The sequence below is a fragment of the Lates calcarifer genome, unplaced genomic scaffold (genome assembly GCF_001640805.2).
Source record: "Lates calcarifer isolate ASB-BC8 unplaced genomic scaffold, TLL_Latcal_v3 _unitig_4112_quiver_405, whole genome shotgun sequence".
Lineage (NCBI taxonomy): Eukaryota > Metazoa > Chordata > Actinopteri > Centropomidae > Lates > Lates calcarifer.
In genome coordinates this window covers 302,631-322,855 of record NW_026116709.1, presented here as the reverse complement: position 1 = coordinate 322,855, position 20,225 = coordinate 302,631, and the positions used below count along the sequence as shown (strand labels likewise).

The following is a 20,225-nucleotide window of genomic DNA, read 5'->3' as shown; positions in this document are numbered from 1 at the left end:
TATTTGCTAGAAAATAGTAGGGATTACAACTGTTGACAGTGCATCCATGGACTATTCAAACTGATAAAGTGTTTCTGAAAAGACTGTGTTTTTATTTTATTTTTCATTGCTGTTATTTTCACAAACTGAGAAACTGCAGAGAACACCATTTCAAAACCTGAACAAATAAAACCTCAACTACAGTTTCTACAGTTAGATAATACTATGGTAAAATGAGAAAATATATTTGTTTTTGCAATTTGAAATAAAATGTGTTCAAGTAGAAATTACACAAAAACTTAAAATAAAGAAGTATTATGCTAGTGATACAAAATAATGCAGATGCAAACTCAAGAAGAAACAATAGAGGGAAGCATTTATTCAGTTCAGACTTAAGAATGAGGAGGTCATTTGAATATCTGGTTTTCATGAATGATTCTGTCTAAAGCTTTAACTTTGAATAACAATCCTTTTTTTTTTTTTTTTTTATAAATTGCTGTTGTTGTTATTTTCATCTTTATCATTTATGGTAACATTGTATCCACCAAGATAGTAGTTGAAATCTGGGAACACAGTTTCATTATGTTCAACAGGTCCAGAAACAGGGGCAGTCAAATGATCAGACAGGTTGGAAAGAAGCCAACATTTTATATTATCTAAACTATGATCTCAACTGACAATTATTTTCATTATTGATCAATCAACCAATTAATTTGTCAATCAATACATGAATGGTTTAGTCTATACATGGTCAGTCAAAAAGCAAAAAACACCCATTGCGAGTTTTTCTTCTCATGACTGCACCCCAGATATTTCCAGGTCAGCTCCCTCTGTTGGGAACCTGTATTTATTTATTTATTTATTTTAACAACTAACTACATGTTTGCTATAGTGGCTGTAGAAACCTCACAAACTCATGCTAACCTGACCTGTATGTGGCTTCTTATTTTTGTTTCTGTAGACCTAAGCATGTTGTTTCTATCCACTGTTTCCCTCAGGTGCTGTGTATGATCACAGCTCCAGTTACCATGATCCTGTCATCCCAGCAGGACGCTTCCTTCGCCTTCGCCTCCTTGGCCATCGTCTTCTCGGTCTACATCACGCTGGTGGTTCTGTTTGTCCCCAAGGTAAAACCAAAGCACTGTCCTCCTCTCGTCATCTCCTACCTGCCAATTACAGCAGCAGTTTAAATTCCTTTCCTTTCATCAGTTATCTGGGCTGGTATAATCTATCACTTAATGACCTGTAGATTGGCCCTGGCCTGCTGTGTCAGCATTACTGCCTCCTCAAGTCTTTAACAGTTTTCTCTGCTTTGTCAGCGTCAGGGTGGGTGTGTCTGTGTTTTAATCTACTCTTCTGATGACCAGTTTGATTGTTAAATATTTTGCATAGAGGAGAACATTCTCTGCTGTACATTATATGACCAAGAGTATGTGAATACCCAAACATTACACCAATATTTGACGGTTAAATGTGTGATTCTGACACCATGGAAAGCAATATGCTGCTATACTAGCCTCCACTCCTCTGGTTGTAGACTGTGAATCAAATTTTTGGAACCAGGCTATGCGTTTTCCCTCTGCTTCCAATCTTTATGCTAAACTAGGCTATTCACATCCTGACTCATTGTACTTAACACACAGGCATCAGATTGACATGTCAGACTTCTTGCCAGCAAGTATTTGTGAAACATGATCATGATGAAATATGTTTTTACACATAATTCTAAACAGTGAGAGCATTCAGACCACTTCACTTTTTGCACACTTAACTGTGTTGTAGATTAAATTGTAAATTGATTTTAAAAAATACCATTTTGTCCATCAGTCTACATTCAATAATTACTAATTTACTGAAGTCACTGTATATCCCAGACCTTGACATGCAGATAATCTTGATATGCTTCATCTATTAGTGGTCATAATGTTTTGGCTATATTATTGCTATGCTATAGGGGGGCTTGTCAGCAGCAGGGACAGGGGTACTGATCAGAATTGAAGAATGGATGAATGCAGGCAAATATAGAGAGGTCCCTGAAGACAACCTGCTCCAGAGTACATGCAACCTAAGACCAAGGCGAAGGGCTCCATGACACATTGCACAACTCACTTACACCTTGTTAGGTAACCACCATCTGGCTGACTTACCTCAACTCCCACTCATCCTGGGTTACCCCTTGGCAGTGTAGGCATAACCCATATGTTGACCAGTCATTTTCACTAAACTGGACTTAAGAAAGTCCTACAACTTAATCCACATCAGGAAGGGGGATGATTGGAAAATAGCATTCAACACCCCTATTGGTCATTACGAGTCATCTGGTCATGCTTTTTTGACTAACTAAAGTCCCTGCTCTGTTCCAGGTCTTGGTGAATGATGTGCACCATGACAAACTGAACAGACATATTTTTGTGCTTTGCTGCTTCTGTGGGACCAAATTTTTGCAAAAGCAGAAAAGTGGTGTGTAGTTGAATGAAGTTGAGTGTAGAGTGCAGTGTAATTTATCCATTTAAAATTAGATTTACAACACAATAAAGTGTGCAGAAGGTCAGTGGGTCTGAATACTTTCAGATGTTTTTACAAATTAATTTCTCAATTCTTTAAAAAGAAAAAAGCAGCATTACTATTATAAGAGTTTACTTTAGAGGGAAAAGGGAGATAACAAGATTAAAAAGATAGATATTTATAACCAATAGTCAGATTTTCACATGTTCAAAAGTATGACATGCTGATGATTGACAATACTTTCTAAACTCCTGATTTGGAACTGAAATCAAAGTTGAGTTAACTTAAGTTTAAGTTTCTATTCAAACTGTCCTGTCTAACATTAGGCTTTACAGTTGCTTGTGGTTTAATTTGACATTCCTGCTTATCATAGCTGTACACACACATACCATTTTAAGGACTAAACCATTATGGTAAGTTGAGTAATGCAGTGGAGACTCTTCAAATCATTCCAGTCTTACCATCTGAAAATAATGTAACATAGAGAAGAAATAATGTTTTATGATGTTCACATAAGTGTTAAACTACTAGTAATTACAGTGCGATGGAGTATACAATCCCTGCAAGTTTAAAGAGTCTTCTATCAGATCCTACCATGTAGAAATGAATGGAGATCAATTGCTGCTTTGAACCATAGCCAAGATTAACTAGATTGACCCTGGTCAAACATTTGCTGTTGGGCCCCTGTTGTGGTAATTTGTTTAAATACCACTTTATTTAGGAATGTGTACCCTTTATACATGACACTGTCACAAAATAAGCTAATATTGCAGGGTCTTTGAGTTGATCAATCTTACATGCAATTAATTAGTTAATTAATTCAAAAACCAGGTGACAGGCAGCAAATCTGGAGCTTCTGGTAGCTTTGGAGGCCCAGGGCCCCTGAGCAGTTGCTATTACGTTCACTTTGTTTAAATCTCTCACTATTGAAGGGTACATGTCTCTTGCCTTGTTAGACTACTATTGTTAAGTTGTGTTGTGATGTTGATGCATCTGCAGATCAGCAATTAAATGTGAGCAAAATGTTGGGATCCAGGTGGTAAAAGACCATCATTTTCTTTTAAAAGGTCAAGTAAGGACTAGGTATGGAGTTCTTCACATGGTATCATCGTGATATTATAGAGATCAGTTGCATCAGAGTCCTGCAGACTGTTACTGCTTTTTCCTGACCATCTGTATGTATAACCCAGAGGTTCTCCACATCCAGAGGAAGTTATTTGCTTGCCACTTGAAAGTGGCAATGAAGTGGTGGTAAAGCAGCAGTCCAAACTGCACTGTCAGCAGACTATTCATAATAAACACACACTCACATCATGCTCAGCACAAACATGTTTGAGTATTTGAGAGTCTTTGTATACGTATTATAGTATACTGTATATATTATATGTTTCTGGATGGAAAAATACAAACTGAGTAGACAGACCTGTAGACAGAGAGTGTAACCTAAGATTTTCAGGACAGGCTGTTTATAGAATTAATGGCTATATTTATCATCAACCTATATTGCAAGGTATTTGTAACAATTTATTTATTAATCACAAATGTCAAAAGTTCATCAGTCGCAGTCTCTCAAATAAAAGATTTTGGTAGAACAAAAACAGCCATTTTGAATTTGTCAAATGACCCAAGATGAACGCTCTCAGTAATGAGTGAATATAGTTGAAAGTATGATATTTTGAAAAAGTCACAGAAGTCCTTAAGAACTGATAATTTAAAGCAACACCATTTTTGCTATGCAGCAGCGCCCTCTGCAGCCCTAAAAGTGACAATTAATTACTACCGTGTTACATTACTGAACTAGAGCACTGCTGAACTCTATATATTCTCATGATCCGCAGCTTCTGGAGCCAAAACTTTAGTCAATGTAACAAACACACCAAACTACAGTCCAAGAACTAATTCCTCTACTAACATGTATAGTAAGAACAACATGCGCATGATCTGTAGATGCGACGTCTGATCACACGGGGTGAGTGGCAGTCAGATGCTCAGGAGACCATGAAGACTGGCTCTTCCACCAATAACAATGATGAGGAGAAGTCCAGACAGTTGGAGAGAGAGAACAAGGAGCTGCAGAAAATCATCCAGGAGGTCAGCTGGGCCTTTTTCACATTCTTTTTTTCCTTTCACATTTATGCCTTATTGAGATAAAAAATATCCTTTTTCAGGAAAGACTTGGCCAAGAGAGCAGCATTATTTACTCTTTTAGACAGAGTTTGCTTAGTTGTCATCACATCTATCCATATACTTATATAGCCATATCCATTTACCTCTATTGTTTTGTGTGAAGACAGAAATCTCAGTTGAATATCTTAAAACTTGGGTAAAACTAAAACTATCAACATTTTTATTATTATTATTTTATTTATTTATTTATTTTTAATCAACCTGAAACAAACCTGAGACCTTGCTCATCCCCATGTTTTTTAGTCTTTCCAGACAACTCCTGTCAACCATCACATAACTTAGAGAGGACTTAGGGAAGACTTGTGACCGTGTTATCATTTGTCCCCTCAGAAAGAAGAGCGTGTGTCTGAACTGAGGAACCAGCTGTCTGAGCGACAGGCCCTGCGGTCGAGGAGAAGAGCATCCACTGTCACCAGTCAGAACCACAGCCCCCCACCCCTCGCCATCCCTCAGAGTGACCCCAGGTCCCTGGCCCCTCCTCCAGGCTACCCAGCCCCCACCTGTGACCCCCACCCCGTCCCTCCATCCTTTGCCAACTCGTCCAGCCTCTACCAGCCAGACAGCAAGATTAGCCGAAATAACTGCCACACCAGCCGGCTACAGCTGCTGTACAAGTGAGTTGGTGGTGAACAGTGGCGGGTGAGGACAGTAATGACAATTATAGCTGTACAGAGGTGGAGAAAATGAAGTACAAACAGCAGTTTGGATAATAAATCAGTGTCTGTTGGAGGAGCTGACTCCAAAACTCATCCCACCAATCAGCAGAGGCTGGAGGATGACCAGTAGAAAGGTTCATATTGAAGAAATCTTCAGTGAGGATTTACATCTCCATCCCCACTGTCAGAGTTGATTAATATGTAATTTTTCTTTGCTCTTGGAGTAAAAAGATGTACATACATCTTGTTAATTATAAAATGTTGCATCTGTCATCTACCAGTGTTGTATCATGTGCCATCTAGAGTTTAAGAAAAAATCACTCAGAGTGATGATTCCTAAAACAAAAAGTCATTGCCTTTTGACAAAAGAAGATAAAAGCAGCTGAAAAGCGTTGCTGGCAAATTTTATTACAGTGGGGGAAACAAGTATTCAACACACCAACATATTTCCAATGCATCAATTCAATTAATAATATAACCATTAAGATAAAGAAATCATATGACCTCCATATGACTCTACAAATACCATACCTACAGTGAAGTTTGGATGTGGAAGCATCATGTTATGGGGTTTCTTCTCCTCTCATGGTACTGGCAGAATCCAAATAATTGAGTGGAAGATTAATGGAGCCATGCAGAGGGAAATCCATCCATCAGGACAATGAGGCTGAGATGCTGGTCTTCCAGCAGGACAGCGATCCAAAACATACTGCAAAGGAGATTGTCAGTTGGTACCAGAGCAGGAAAATAAAGGTGTTGAAATGGTCCAGTCAATCGCCAGTCAGTCAACAGAACATTTGTGGAAGGAACTGAAGATCAAGACTCACCAGCTTCCAGACTGGAAGACTGTTCCACCTGAACACTGTGACAAATTAGTTTCTTCATACTGGACTTGTCTTGAAGCTGTTGTTGCAAACAAAGACTTCTCCACCAAGTATTAAATAACTTTCAGTGTGTTCAATACTTTTTTCCTTTGTCATTCCACATTATTGCATATAACTTTTTTATGGATTGGAATATTACAATTTCTTTAACTAGACCAATATCTGGTCTAAACTTCATTGAATAGCTGCATTGGAAATGTTTAATGAAAAATATGCTGGTGTGTCAAATACTTATTTCTCCCACTGTATATGATTTATTTGATAACAAAGTTAGCGTTAACTTTAGATCCATGATTGGTTGAAAACTGTCTCCAGTTTACTCATTTAAAAATGAGAACCCTGTAAAAGGATCCTTCAAATGCTGGCTCATTGAAGTTGTAAACCCCCTTTGACGTCAAGAAGGGGTGGGGACCTTTTGTAATTTTCAGGCCTTACGCAACTTGTATAGTAGACAAAGCCACCCAGGTCAAAGTAAGACAACTGATTGGAGCTGATAAATCACAATCTAATTTGCTTGGTTACTTGTTCCTACTATCTCTTAATGCGTAGAAAGGAAAGACTGTTGAAGTATTTTTCTAATGTGCCAGTACAGTTTCCATATAGGTCATGAGTAAGCAGAGTCAACGGCAGCTTAATAAGAGACACTTGTTTGTAGCTACCTACCATCAAACCTCCACTTTGGTATCACTCTGAGTGATGATCAAAGACCCCTTTAAAAATGGTTCTCATTTTCAAATGTGTCAGCTAGAAACACTTCGTCACTGAGTTAGTATTATTTATCGAGCTCCAGCTGATAAAATCTAACAACATTTATCATTTTTGATGACAATATCAATGGTGGCTGACTAGAAGTGAAAACAGTGCTTTTGTTAAGAGTGATATCAAGCTCCATTGCTTCAATGGATCTTTGATTTTGCAAAGGGTCATTGGAGACCAAGATAGTATAACACAGCTTTTATCATATCTGTACTTTACAGTATTGTCTCTTAATGTAATTACATGTGCCATGTACTGTACTAAGAGGCTGGACAAGAGGACAGCCTAACTTGTATCCGTTACATAATAAGATTTATCATTTCAGCTCCTCTTGTTAAATGTTTGATGGTGGTTTTTAAATTGCCACTGGTCTCTGTTCAAAGAGTCTAGAAGTCATTGTGTGTTTTTATGCTAACCTCACTGTGGATGCACCCAGTCCTGTTGAGGACTCAAAAGAAAAATAAGACACTGCGGTCATCTGTCAGATATTTACTGTTAAGTGTTGTGACTGGCACACTGAAGAACTGAGGGAACATTAACTGAAACACCTTTATGTGTATGCTATCAGGCTGCAACTGTGTCTGTGTGTTTAATTTTCCTGGGGACAAGACAGATAAATACCAGAAATTAAATATAATGGGCCAGCTGTCAGGTGATAAGGCTTAAATGTCAAACCTGAGGCAAATTCAGTCAGAATTTGTTGGTATGTAAAATATAAGCTTTTTGAAGTTTGTCTCGAGGAGCTGGTGAAAAACATCATGTGAAGTGTATGTGTACCTTAGTGCACATTGAGGGAACAAAGAAAGCATTACAATACTAATTTAGCTCATACCTATGGCAGCAGGTACTGAATTTGAATTTGGCAAATCTAAATTTGAAATTCAGAACTTAAAATTATATATGAGGTTTGCATTCAGTTTACTGTATATTTCATGTTTGTATGTAAGGTTTTAAAACTGAGTAAGAAAAACTTATTTTCTCTCAGGATGTTTTTTTTTTTTTTTTAAGACATGATACACAGATTCACATCACATTTTCAAATCATCATGTTTCTGTTTCAGTTCCATCTGTCTGTGACAGTATTTTTAGGGACTGACAGAAAAGAAAGCAACTCTGATTTAAAATACGTACAACAAGCATACTGTCCCCTCAGTTTTATCTTTATGTAGTGAGAGATAATTCTGGCATATCCACTCATTAATTTGTTCAATGCACTGACAGAGAGAGTCAGGAGGACCACGGTCAGCTGGTGAAAAGTACTCTACAGGTCATTCTGACTCGCTTGGGAGTAAGAATGTCAATGCCTTTCAATTTCTAAAATTAAAATTTGGATTGATTTTGAATTGTATAAAATCCCAATAAAAGCTCAAATACATGCGGCACCACAGTATGATCTGACAACATGATCCACAAGCCTAGCAGTTTGTCATTTTGTTTGTTTTCATGTCTGACTTGGCCTCTTGCCGAAGTGTTAGATGTGTTAGTTTAATCAGTTAATAACAGGGGCCATCATACTGCCTCACATTTCTGCCATACATTTCCTCCACAGCTATAAACAGACACAGAGTTTCTGGTTATTTAGGAAAATACAACCAGCAGGCTGACATCAGATTTCCCCTGTGCAGATTGCTGCTACGTTTCACTTCTTTTTGAGTTCACTTCTGGTCTTTTTTTGGTCTCGCTTAAAAATACCACAGCTTTTTGTGGGTATTTTGTGTTCTGGAGTTTCAGTGAAAAGATTTTCATGGCAGACAGTGAAACTACAACACATGCTTGACTTCTGTATACCTAATTATAATTTACATACTAATAGGGATAACACCATGGGCTTTTTGGTTTCTCTGTGTGTACCTCTGAGCTTTATGTTGTGGATTAAACAAATGAGTCTCACAGGCTCAAATGAAATTGGGCTTTTGATGTGTTTAATACTGCTCAGATGGCACTGGTATTATTGCAGCTCGGGCTGTATAGATGGCATTATTTCAATACCAAAAAAGTTTCCAAATTCAAAAGCCTTTACTGACCCTAACACTGGTAAAATCTTTGGCAAAAACTCCAAGCTATTGTTCAATAGAAAAGAAAGAAACAAATAAATAAAATAAAGCCATCTTCACTGAGGCTCTAGAAATGCACTATTTCAGCACTTAGAATTATAATCCTCATGAAATAATACCCCATTTGACATTCAATTTAAGGTTTGCATTTTTCTGCAATAGTCATTCAGTGTATTTACTTTACAGCAGTTATCTCTCTACAAGGTATTTTAAGTGATACTGACAGTCAAACCATCCCTGAACTGGTTTCAGATTGCCGACTTGCAGGACGTGCAAGAAAATGATGCTGAAGTTTTATCCAAGAGCTTCACTACTTACTGTCCAACAAGAGTTTGCTATGGCATTAATCACACTTCTTGTTCTTGTTTCTTGTGGTAACCATGGGTGTCACCAAAGCAACCAGGATGGAAATCTTCAAAGTAAACAACAAAATACGTTCACCATTACAAAAAGATTAGCATTGTCTGATCTGCCATTTCTTTGTAAGTGTGGTTAGATTCCTGCTCAGTGAATTTTGTTCAACTTTGTGAGATGGAACCTCCCTGCACTAATATACCACCTGCCTCTCCTGGTAACAGTTCTTTATTTTCATTTAGGGGTCCAAGCCTTTGACAAATATGTTGTGTGATCTCTAGTTGAGGTATAGAGTTGGTCTTGACTTCCAGTTTAGTCTCATGCGTGGTTGCAGTGTGTGGGTAATTTGAGTCTTGGTAAGCACTTCTAAATTAACCAATAACTACAGTGTGAGGCACAGATGTATAAACCAAGAGAACATTGTGCAGTGATCCTGCTACTTTCTTTTAAAGTGAAAATGTGTAAATATCTGGTGTAGGTTTGTCTGTAATAATGTATTTAACTGTTGAGTCTGTAAAGCAGTGAAGATGTAAGTGATGTTGATACACATGAAAGTATGCACATGGACTGTAAATAATAATGATGTAAATAATGATGACATTCAGCTTTGCATAAATAAGCTGTATTTCATGTGGTACAGTCATCAAAATATATTTCTATATGCTGTAATAGTTGATATTTGAGATTATTTGAAATGCAAGAATGAAAATAAAGTTGTTTTTCTCAAAGTCTTCTTTTATTCATATAGGACCAAATCACAACAAAAGTTCAGTGTTGAATGCAGATGATTTTTTTAAGCCACTTCAGCGGCATATCCAGTTAGTATTAGCATTAGTCCAGACTGAAATACCTCAACACCTGTGGATAGATTGCCATGATGAAGTTGGTACAGAGATTCATGTCTGTAAAGGATGTATACCACTGGCTTAGGTGGTCTTCTGACTTTTCATCTATTGCCATCAGTAGGTCAAAATTTTCACTTATCGACTGAAATATCTCAACATCTGTTTGATTTCTTATAACTCCCTGAAACTGTAGCTGTGAAGACACAAGGCACTTTTTACAGTAGTTAACAAACAGTTAAACTACAGCAAAACTACACCTTTGCTGAATGTTCATATGTTAAGTTATTTCACATTAAGAAACTTCTATTGTTCGTGTTTGGTTGTGCTTACCTTGTTATGTACTCGAAAGAAACTACTAACAAGCACATGATTTTGAAAATTGACACATTATCTGAACTCTGCTCTGAAATGTAGCTCCCACTCTTTGTAGTATCTCTACATGTAGCAACTTTTTTGCAGCAATTTTTATTTATGACCAGATAGCCATTCCCATCAGCCTCAGCTGTTATGTTTGAACATCACCATGTTACCATTGCAATTATGAGCATGTTAGCATGCTAACATTAGCATTAAGCCAACCTCACAGAGCTGTGTGGCCGCAGACTCTTGTTAAGGTAATGATGGTTTGTTACATTACAGAAATAGAAACTGGTGGTGGGTTACATCAGGGACAATTCAAAGACACATATGGAACAAATCACACTTAAGGAAAGAACAAATGAGTTTGAGTTGTCAGGTTGCGGTTGGGGAGGCGCTGCAATGACGCAGCAGCTGCATCATTTGCACCTACATGTCTGTCGCTGATAGTTTTGCTGTAAATGGTTTGAAAAACATAGTTTGATTATTTTATTATTCTTTGTGTTGTATCATGATGCTGGTATAAGCAAAATATTCTTAAATATTGTTCATTGATTTCAACTTTATCACCCAGCCCTTCTCCAATATAATGCAAGTCACTGCTTTAGGAATAAGACTGAGTCCTCTAGTTTCATGAGGATATGGTGCACTGGTATGTACAAAGTTAATAATAATAAAATATTATCTCCAGCTGCTGACAGAAATCTAAGGATCAACACTCCATCGGCTCAGAATAAGGAAATGTGTCTGCTACATCTCATTCTCTTAATTTGATATTAGCATTTTTTAAAAAGTCATTTATTTAATATCTGAGTCTGTGTAAATAAAAATAAGCGGGCTAAATGTGAATGTTTATTTGCCCAACACAGCAGCAAAAGATGTCTTACCTAATTCATAGGGACTGAATGAAAATGTCAGCAGTAGCTTGTGCAGCTATACAGTACTAATGCTATAATGCTAGATAATGCTATCAAATATTACTGTTACTTTTCTTTACCACCAAATTGTATTTATACCTTGATTTTTTTCAACACAGTGGTGAGTTTCAGCACAAACAGGACAATACTATTAGCACTTGTTCACCACTGTGAAACTAGAGCAGAGCCAGCAGTGTCAGTTTATAAGTCTCTGTTTCAGTGGCATTTGTTGACATGCATGTAATTTATCTTTGATTTGGGCTTTAATATTTAATTAGAAATGTATTGGAAGTTTGACTTTGTATTTTGACAGATTTGGATATTAAATAAATGATATTTATTATTATTATTTAGTTCTTAAATTAACATATTGAAAACAGCATGCTGGCAACTTTGATGTTGCATACTCAAAAAGCCAAACCACCACAAAGAGACATTAAAGAGTTACAAAACTGACGACCAGGTGCAGAAAAGCTTAATGCCTGTCTTGTATTTTTCTTTTCTTCTTCTGCTGTTCTTGATGCCATGACTACTTCTTTCACACACACTAACAAATAAAATCCCCCTCTCCTGAGTGATTGCATAAATCATCTATATATATGTCAAAGGAGAAAATGAAATAATGGTATTGGGGAAAAACTGAAAGCCCAATACATTCCCACCTTCAGAGGAGCACTTTCCACTGCTGGGGTCTGGTGCTGCTTTGTAGGCTTCTGAAGAAGGAAGTAGGTTACCAGGGAGTTTCCCTCCTCTCTTCCGCTCTGCGTGGCTGTTGAGGAACTACTACTGCACTGGAAACTTTCTCACTACAGTGCACTGTAAATGGAGAGAACAGAGCCAGCAAAGGCAAGTCATGGTATCTTATGTAATACCAAGGCTTATCCACTGTCATTGATGATGACATCACAGGCGTGCTCTTTTGGCTTTTTGACTTAATAGTGCCAAACCCCTCCACGGTCATTTCATGAGTAAATAAATAACAGCTGTAGCAAAGCAACTGTCAGGGCCATCATGTGTGAAATCGCCTGCTATCTTGACTGTGGAGGCAGGGACTGTCATCATCAAGGCTGCCTTTGATGTTTTTTTAAATGCACCCACTTTATGAACATGAAAAATATGCCTTCATCAAAAAAACAAGAGAAGGGAAAAAACTGAGATTTAACCAAATCACTATTCACTTTAGAAGAGTGTGTCTTTCATAGGTTTAGAAGCAGTATTAAATGTAGGTTTATTACTCACCACCATGCATTAGTTACTGCAGCCAGGAAATCCAAATTTGGGCAAAGGGCCTTGGTTTAGCAGAGATGTGATGAGTAAGAGGTATGAGTGAGTGAGCAATAACCACCAGAGTTCACTGTGTCATCTGTTGGTTAAACAAATATGCCCCTAATATCACTCATAACCTTTTTGTTGTGCTGTGAGTCTTCCTGTTAGTAATTTCATTTTAGACTCTGCCATTTTTTTCCTGTCAAGTTGGGTGCTCCTACTTTTCCTCTTCACCTGATGTGTACACCCACCTGCATACCTGCTCCCAGTTCTGTCATCAGCTGTGGCATTGTTCCTTTGCAAATCACCCATTGTGCTGTCCCTGCATCAGCTCTCCAATGGAATTGGATTTTACCCTCCTGTTTATGCCTCTTTGTTATTGTTGTTGTTGTTCTGACTGCCTTCCTCTTGCCAAATCCTGCTTCAACCAAAGATCCAGTAAACTTTGCTTTACTGTTTTGCTTTTGCTTACCTGCTTTATCTTTGAGTCTGTACTTTGTTTTACTGAGATGTTACAACACACTCTGGTCTGTATGGACCCCCTCAACTCAGACTGCCTTCTTTCACCTGTGTAGTATCGCCAAAATTAAGACATTTTCTGTCTCAAAAGGATGCAGAAAAACTAGTCCATGCATTTGTTGCTTCCAGGCTGGACTACTGTAATTCATTATTATCAGGCTGCCCCAACAAGTCTATAAAGACTCTGCAGCTGATCCAAAATGCTGTAGCACGACTACTGACAGGAACTAGGAAAGGAGATCATATTTCTCCTGTGTTAGCCTCTCTACACTGACTCCCAGTCAACTCCAGAATAGAATTCAAAATCCTCCTCCTCACCCGCAAAGTCCAGTAGTAAAGTAAAGGGCATTCTCTTCTATTCTATACCTTAAGGATCTCATAGTCCCCTACAATCCCACTAGGACACTTTCTGCAGGTATTTCTGCCTCTGGAGCTGTAGAGTCTGATCTGCGATGACAAGTCTCCTGCTGTTCCTACAACCCCACTCAACTCTTGCTGCTATAAATTACCTGTACTGCTATTAGTTTTATTACATTCATTCATACATACATTCATTTAGCTCGAAGGGAGGGCAAGAAATGGGGCTTTTCGAGTTTGTAGTGAGTTTGTAGCTCGCTCCACTGCATGGACAGCAGCTGCAGTCTGCTGGGATTCAGCAATTTGCTGGCAACAAACATAAGTACATTTGGACATGCAGTATCTCGGTGAAAATTTGAGTGTCCAGAACAAAGTACTGGATGATAGCAGAGAAGACAAGAGCATCTCTAAAGTCTCTTCTTACTCACAGAGCTGAGCAGAGTAGTAGATTAGCTTAACAGAACTTATATGAGAATGGTGATAAACCAAATAAATATCTTGCTAGAAAAGCAGACAGGAAGACTGATTCCCAGACTAATTCATCTATTAAAGACACATATGGACATGGTAAAGTTAACACAAATAATATTAATAAGATCTTTAGGGTTTTCTACAGGAACACTAGGCCTGACAGCCTGGTGAATTTAAAAAAAAAAAACAAAACTCAAAACTCATGGGTCCCCCTCTGGGCTCCTTGTCTAAATCCCTGAGGCTGACTGATTAATGCCCATCGTATCACCCCCATTAGCCTATTAAGGAAGAGTCAAATGGCTTCTCTTCTCTCTTTGTTTCTCTGAGCTCTTTGGACTTGCAGACATACTGTATCCTACAGTGGGATTTCTAGTGGTTATTATATAATAGACCACTTGCTGCTATTCAGATCAATGGTCAATACTCCTCTCAATTCTCTTTGGGCAGGGCTGTCCATTGTTCCCACTGCTGTTTGCAATAGTTATTTAGCCCATTGAGGCAGCTATAAAGAAGAGCGCAGACACAACTGGAGTCCTTGTTGATGGAAGAGATAGCAAAATAGCCTCATACGCTGATTATGTCCTACTCTTTATAACTAACCCAAAGACAAGCTGTGTTGGGGGTAATAAATTACTTAAGTGATTCTCAGGGTACAAAATATGTTTTCAAATGGCAGGCTTGCCTTACTTAAAATGTTAAAATATTATCATTTTCAACAGTCCTTAGCAAATTAAAAGGGTAAAGGACTGGGTCAGTATATTTATTTGGAACAAAAGGACACCAATGGCTTAGTAACAGATATCTATGGAGAAGAGAGGTTTAGCTGTCACAAACATTAGACTCTATCACATGGCTGCACAGCTACGTTACATAACTAAGTGGATTAATAATTACCCAGAATCAGCAGTACTAGATCTGGAATCATTTAACTGAGGTAAAGTACTATGAAGTATTTTATTTGCCTTCCATTTAAGTAAAATAAAGACTGTTGTGGATAATAACATAATACTTGGAACTGCTCTGCAAGCCTAGCAAGCAATAAGAAAGCTAGAGGGCCACTCAAAAACATGGTCTTCCCTGGCTCCCATACAGGGTAAAACTGATTTTGCTCTTGCCAGTTCATGGAGGATTTAACATCTGGAATGATGGGGATTTTGACACCAGGGCAGTTATTGAAAAAAGGAGTAATGCTTACATTTGAAAAATCCTACAGAAATATTTAGAGGTGGTAAGCTATAGGCACTGTGTGTGGTTGCGTATCCACATTGAGGAGTATTGGGATAGAACTGCTGGCAAACTTGATTTTCTAATGTTCATTTTGAACACTGAACCTCAGGCTTTGCTCCTTGGTTAAACCAGACCTTTGGGCTTTTATCAAGGAAGGCTGTTCAGTATTCTTACATTTACTGACAGAATATCACTTAAATGGACTGAGAGTACACCACCTAAAACTGTGGGATGGCATAAAGCTGATATCTGAGCTAATACCAATGGAATATCTAACAGAGACTTAAAGAATACTGCATTAAAGGGAGGGATATACTGCAGCACTGAAAATTGGCAGTGACATTTTTGGGTCATAGAGTGGTATTTTTATTTATTTGGTGATTGATCTTTGCCCAGATTTGGTGATTTATCAAGTTAGACAAATGTCTTAATGTTTCCTCTACAGCAGCGAGCCACAGCTCTGTCCAGAAAGTTCATCCCCTATTCAGCATCACAAGTCAGTCAGTTGTGATAATCACCTTACAAACTGTAGTGGTATCTAACTATGCAGTAAAATTTGGTTTCTGTTGAAGAAATCAATCGTATAACTGAAAGTCTATCCACTTACATTGTACTGGAGTGGTGACAAACATTTCAGACAATTATCTCAGAACCTCTGCAGGTATGATCCAAAATACCTGTTTGGCATGATGCCAGTGGGGATAATTTGGGTAAAATAACACATTCAAATGTCAGACTGTTCATAAAGTCTACTTCTGACTTTTTTTTTATTCAGAGCCTCTTCTACAGTACACAGAAAGAGGTCATAGAACTGTGGTACCTCTACCCTGTGGTTGACGAGTTAACCGCTGTGCGTTGAGTAAATGTTGCAACTTCCTCCAGAAACACCAGAAACAGTTGATATTATCTTCCATCTGTAAATGTCATTATTTGCCCTGTTTAGTTTGATGCCATAGAGTGTGTAAATGTTAATTTATTTATTTCTCATTTTATAGTTCTAAATTCTAGCTCTAATACAGTGAACACAGCCCTTGCAGACATACTTTTCTTTCAAAATGATTGGAAATTTCACCAACAAACAGCTGATCAAACTGATTATGTTTTAATAAATACATTAATAAATTATGTATAAAATACAACACAAATGCTGTCATTCATTACAAAAGACATGAAAACACACAGGTAAATAAATAAATAGATAAATAAATAGATAAATAAATAAATACTATAATGTTATGTTGATGAACATCCCCTAAAATTCACTTCTGTCTGTATGTAGTGACTAAATAAATAAATATACATTATAGGTACAATATTTTCACCCTAAGTCTCAATCTCAGGATTGCATTACAGTACATTGCATTAAAGTACTGATCCTTACTACATAACATTACATACCCATAAAGATATCTAAATAAATTATCACTTTGCAGTGAACTTGGTTTACCAACCTTTAAATAACTGCTAATGCAGTTATCTAGTCTAGTCTCTAGTAAAAGTTGCATTGACTGTTTTGTTTAGTGCAGTGTAAGACTTACATTCAACAGTGTAAATGAGCTCAAGTGAGGCTGCAGGCTATAGGCCTCACAGTGGAGCCACCATGAGGCCTGATGGCACTTCTGCATGTACAGTCCTATTTCCACTCATAGCCCTCAGTCAGCTTTCCTCACAAGGCAAACACACCAAAGAAAGTCTTCCCCGGCTCGTCCTCCAGATCAAGCAGCATTCTCTCCTCCATCACCGTCTTCAGTCTGTCCCCTCTCCTCAGGTTGAACACAGCTCCCATATATACGGCAGAGAACCAGTTCCCCTCCTCACCAAACTCGCTGTTGGCTGTCTTTTGGCAGGCGGTGCGGACAGAATGCAGGATGGTCTGGTAGGAATTTTCTGTATTGTCATCTCCATATGAGCTGGACCACCGCTTCACAGTGTGGCTCAGATGGACCATTGGCTCTGAAGTGGCTTCAACACCGTCGCTGTTGCAACTGACTCGGAAAGATGCTTGGCTGTAAACGAAGTAGAGGCCGTTTTGAGGGATCACAATCTCGTTGTTGTTGAGCTCCAGCCCTCCTTGAGAGTGAGACTGATCCACCTGATTCTTCCATTCCACTGAGGTCTTCATAGCAGGGTTGTATTTACCTGTTAAAGAGTACAGAGAGATGGTGATGGAGGTGGTCGCAACTTTTTGAAAGTAAAAATTGACTGATTGATTAAGGCTAAGATTTCACATATTTTTTCACAGGTACAGGTCGAATTCCAAAGAATGTTAGGGGGGCATCAAAAACAAATAACAAAGACCAGTGTCTAATGAATTACATTACAGTGACATTAGACCATTTCTCATATTGCTGATCACAGATCTTAGGTTTCAGAACCACTGGACTAAGAAAACCAGCAGTCAAAATTCTACACAGAACATCAACAACATCGTACATATCACATAACCTAGGCAGTCTTTGATGGTGGTATATTTTGTTTGGTTTTACCTTCTAAATGAATGGCCGCTCTTACGTTTGAAATTTCCCTCAATGCGTGACGAAGATCTGGAGAGAAGAGAAGACAGAGGTTTAGAAAATTAAAAGCCATGTGACTTTCTGGTGCAGTTAGTATCAAAATAAGAGCAGAATAAGTGTTGCATTGTTACATTAATTTGACAGCAGCGAAAGACTGATGATTCACCAGACAAGTACAGTAAGTACAGTATTGAACTTTTAATAGAATTGAGATTAAAGTTCTCACCAAAATTGTCTTCATCTTTTCCTGGGCCCTGTTGCAAGAAGAGAGGAATAAAGAGACTGTTATAGAATGGCTGGGATCAGGTGAGTTTAGATCAGGCGACTGGCTGTGAGAGACATCCAGACATTTCAGTCAATCAGAGACTAATATAAGACTTGTGTTCCCACCTTGGCATGCATGTTGAAGACAAGGACAGCAGCAGCAGCAGTAGCAAGGCAGAGTGTGAACGCCAGCAGGGCTGTGGTTAGCTTTGAGCTGGGTTTGATGCTCTGCGATGTTTGTTTCCTGGCTTCTGTGTCAACAGTGGCGTCCAGCAGTACTTTGCATTCACCTTCCATTGTTTTGAATGTGTTCCTTCTATCACTTTAAATCAAGCAGAGCTCTTAGCAACCTTTTTGAGAGCTTTCTTTCTTCTCCTGCTGCTGCTTCACTTTGTTGACTGATACTCAGCGACTGGCTCTTTTAAAAACAGTTTCCTCCTCTGGGGAAAATCCAGTGATGTCACTCATTCTGAGTGAGTGGAGATTTGATGGGGAAGAGAGACCCAGAGCTGAGGAGGATCTAAAAAACCACACTCTCCTACACACATATGTATGACTGTGTTATCCCACTACAAGATACTGTACATACATACAGCTGTGTAGAAACCCTTTAACACCTCAGTACACAGACACACACACACACACACACACACACACACACAAAGTTTACAGATACTCACACATAGACGAGGATAAGCACATATTGACACATGCTCTAAAACACACATACACTCACATTCTACTGTACACCTGAATGCCAAAAACACAGACAAAAAACTAAAAATCTAGTTCACCATTTTAAATTGAAAAACGCACATTTTAGCTGCATCAAGTCAAATGTTGAATGTTCGTGTATGTAGTGGTGTAGAGGTCAAGTCTATGTGGGTCAAAAATATGGAAACTGTGTGAGCTAACAAGCCACAGACACATCATTCACTTATTCATCAATACAGCTGCCAGATTTGCCAGCATTCGTGATATTGCACATAGTTTTTAAAGTACAAATTGAACTGGGACTGACGTGTCGTTGTTGATGTTCACAGTCCATTGTATCACTTCCCTTTTGTTTAAATATAGTCATATGATAAAACGGGGGCCCTACAGTTCTGCTTTAAGAGTTTTAATAATCATGTGTAATATTTCTTATGTATTGACAGGCATCAAGGTGACTAGAAAAATAAAGAATCTCATGGGCCCATTAAGCAGCTGTTTTATCTTTTTTGTGCAATAGGGTGATTTTAAAAAAAATTAAAAGAAAAAAAGACTATACAGAATATACACTGAAACAGAGACTATAGCAAAACCAAACCAGGTGGTACAATATGGATTCAGCCTGGTGAGTATATGGACGATAAGAGGAAAAGCAGGAGTCCAGCAGGTGTGTGTGTGTGTGTGTGTGTGTGTGTGTGTGTGTGTGTCTTGTATCATATGATCAATATCAGCAGGTTGACTTTGCCCACTTGTCAAGGAATTGTAAATATTTGGCTTTGTGTTTTGAGTTTATATAACTAAAAACTGTCCAATTACCTGAAAATAAGTAGATTTATAAGACTTAGACCCAGATAACAGGGTGTCTATGACAACATCACAAAGCAATCATAACTAAGTAGCAGTAGCTGTAACAACTCAGATGAGTGAGAATGAGTATGGAAGTTTCATTGTCTATGAATGGGGGTGGGTGAGTTAGTCAGAGATAGACTCAGGTCAGTGAAGATCTAGACTAACTTCAGACTGCAGTCACTTCTGCCTGTCAGACCTTGCCAACTGTTGGCCTTTTCATCATCACAGATAATCCACAGCCTGGAAAGAGGAACATCCTCCTACACTTGCTGCCGTAACAGTGAACTACAAACAAGCCCCAGTTTATATCAGTTATTGAGCTTTCAAATAATGCAAGAGTAGAAAGAAAACAAATTAGAAATACTTCAAAGGTCACTTTGGACTGACAGTCATTTGTTGAGTATAACTAGCATACACATAGACATCCATCTTACACTGTCACTTCAGTTTAAAGTTGAATTGATTCCTTGACAAAACAAACATCCAGCAAGATTATGGAATCAAGTTCTTTCAGTCTCTTTGGTTTCATGTGGATAACAAAGATAAGAAATGAC

The 20,225-nt window shown here is 38.2% G+C and overlaps 2 protein-coding genes across 4 annotated transcripts in view; one reads left to right on the top strand and one right to left on the bottom strand.

Annotated features, from left to right (window-relative positions):
- Positions 1–10,103, top strand: part of gabbr1b (gamma-aminobutyric acid (GABA) B receptor, 1b) — a 136,326-nt gene extending 126,223 nt beyond the window's left edge. For all 3 annotated transcript variants that reach the window (XM_018695493.2, XM_018695492.2, XM_018695494.2), the window contains 3 exons: positions 978–1,106; positions 4,432–4,575; positions 5,002–10,103. In XM_018695493.2, the coding sequence (XP_018551009.1) occupies positions 978–1,106; positions 4,432–4,575; positions 5,002–5,289 (561 nt within the window). In that variant the 3' untranslated portion in view covers positions 5,290–10,103. The remainder of the gene's footprint in view (positions 1–977; positions 1,107–4,431; positions 4,576–5,001) is intronic.
- Positions 10,104–16,415: 6,312 nt separating this feature from the next.
- On the bottom strand, positions 16,416–18,537 carry tnfa (tumor necrosis factor a (TNF superfamily, member 2)). The gene is made up of 4 exons (XM_018695468.2): positions 18,238–18,537; positions 18,074–18,101; positions 17,821–17,877; positions 16,416–17,473 (listed from the first exon to the last, which is right to left on the bottom strand). Exons 1-4 carry the CDS (start codon positions 18,406–18,408, stop codon positions 17,001–17,003), a joined length of 729 nt encoding a protein of 242 aa, XP_018550984.1. The 5' UTR covers positions 18,409–18,537; the 3' UTR covers positions 16,416–17,000.
- Positions 18,538–20,225: the final 1,688 nt, after the last annotated feature.

Coding starts and splice junctions, on each gene's coding strand:
- tnfa (XM_018695468.2), bottom strand. CDS start 18,408: ATGGAAGGTGAATGCAAAGTACTGCTGGACGCCACTGTTGACACAGAA. Junction 17,878..18,073: donor AAAAGATGAAGACAATTTTG/GTGAGAACTTTA, acceptor TCTTCTCTCCAG/ATCTTCGTCACGCATTGAGG. Junction 17,474..17,820: donor AGCGGCCATTCATTTAGAAG/GTAAAACCAAAC, acceptor ACTCTTTAACAG/GTAAATACAACCCTGCTATG.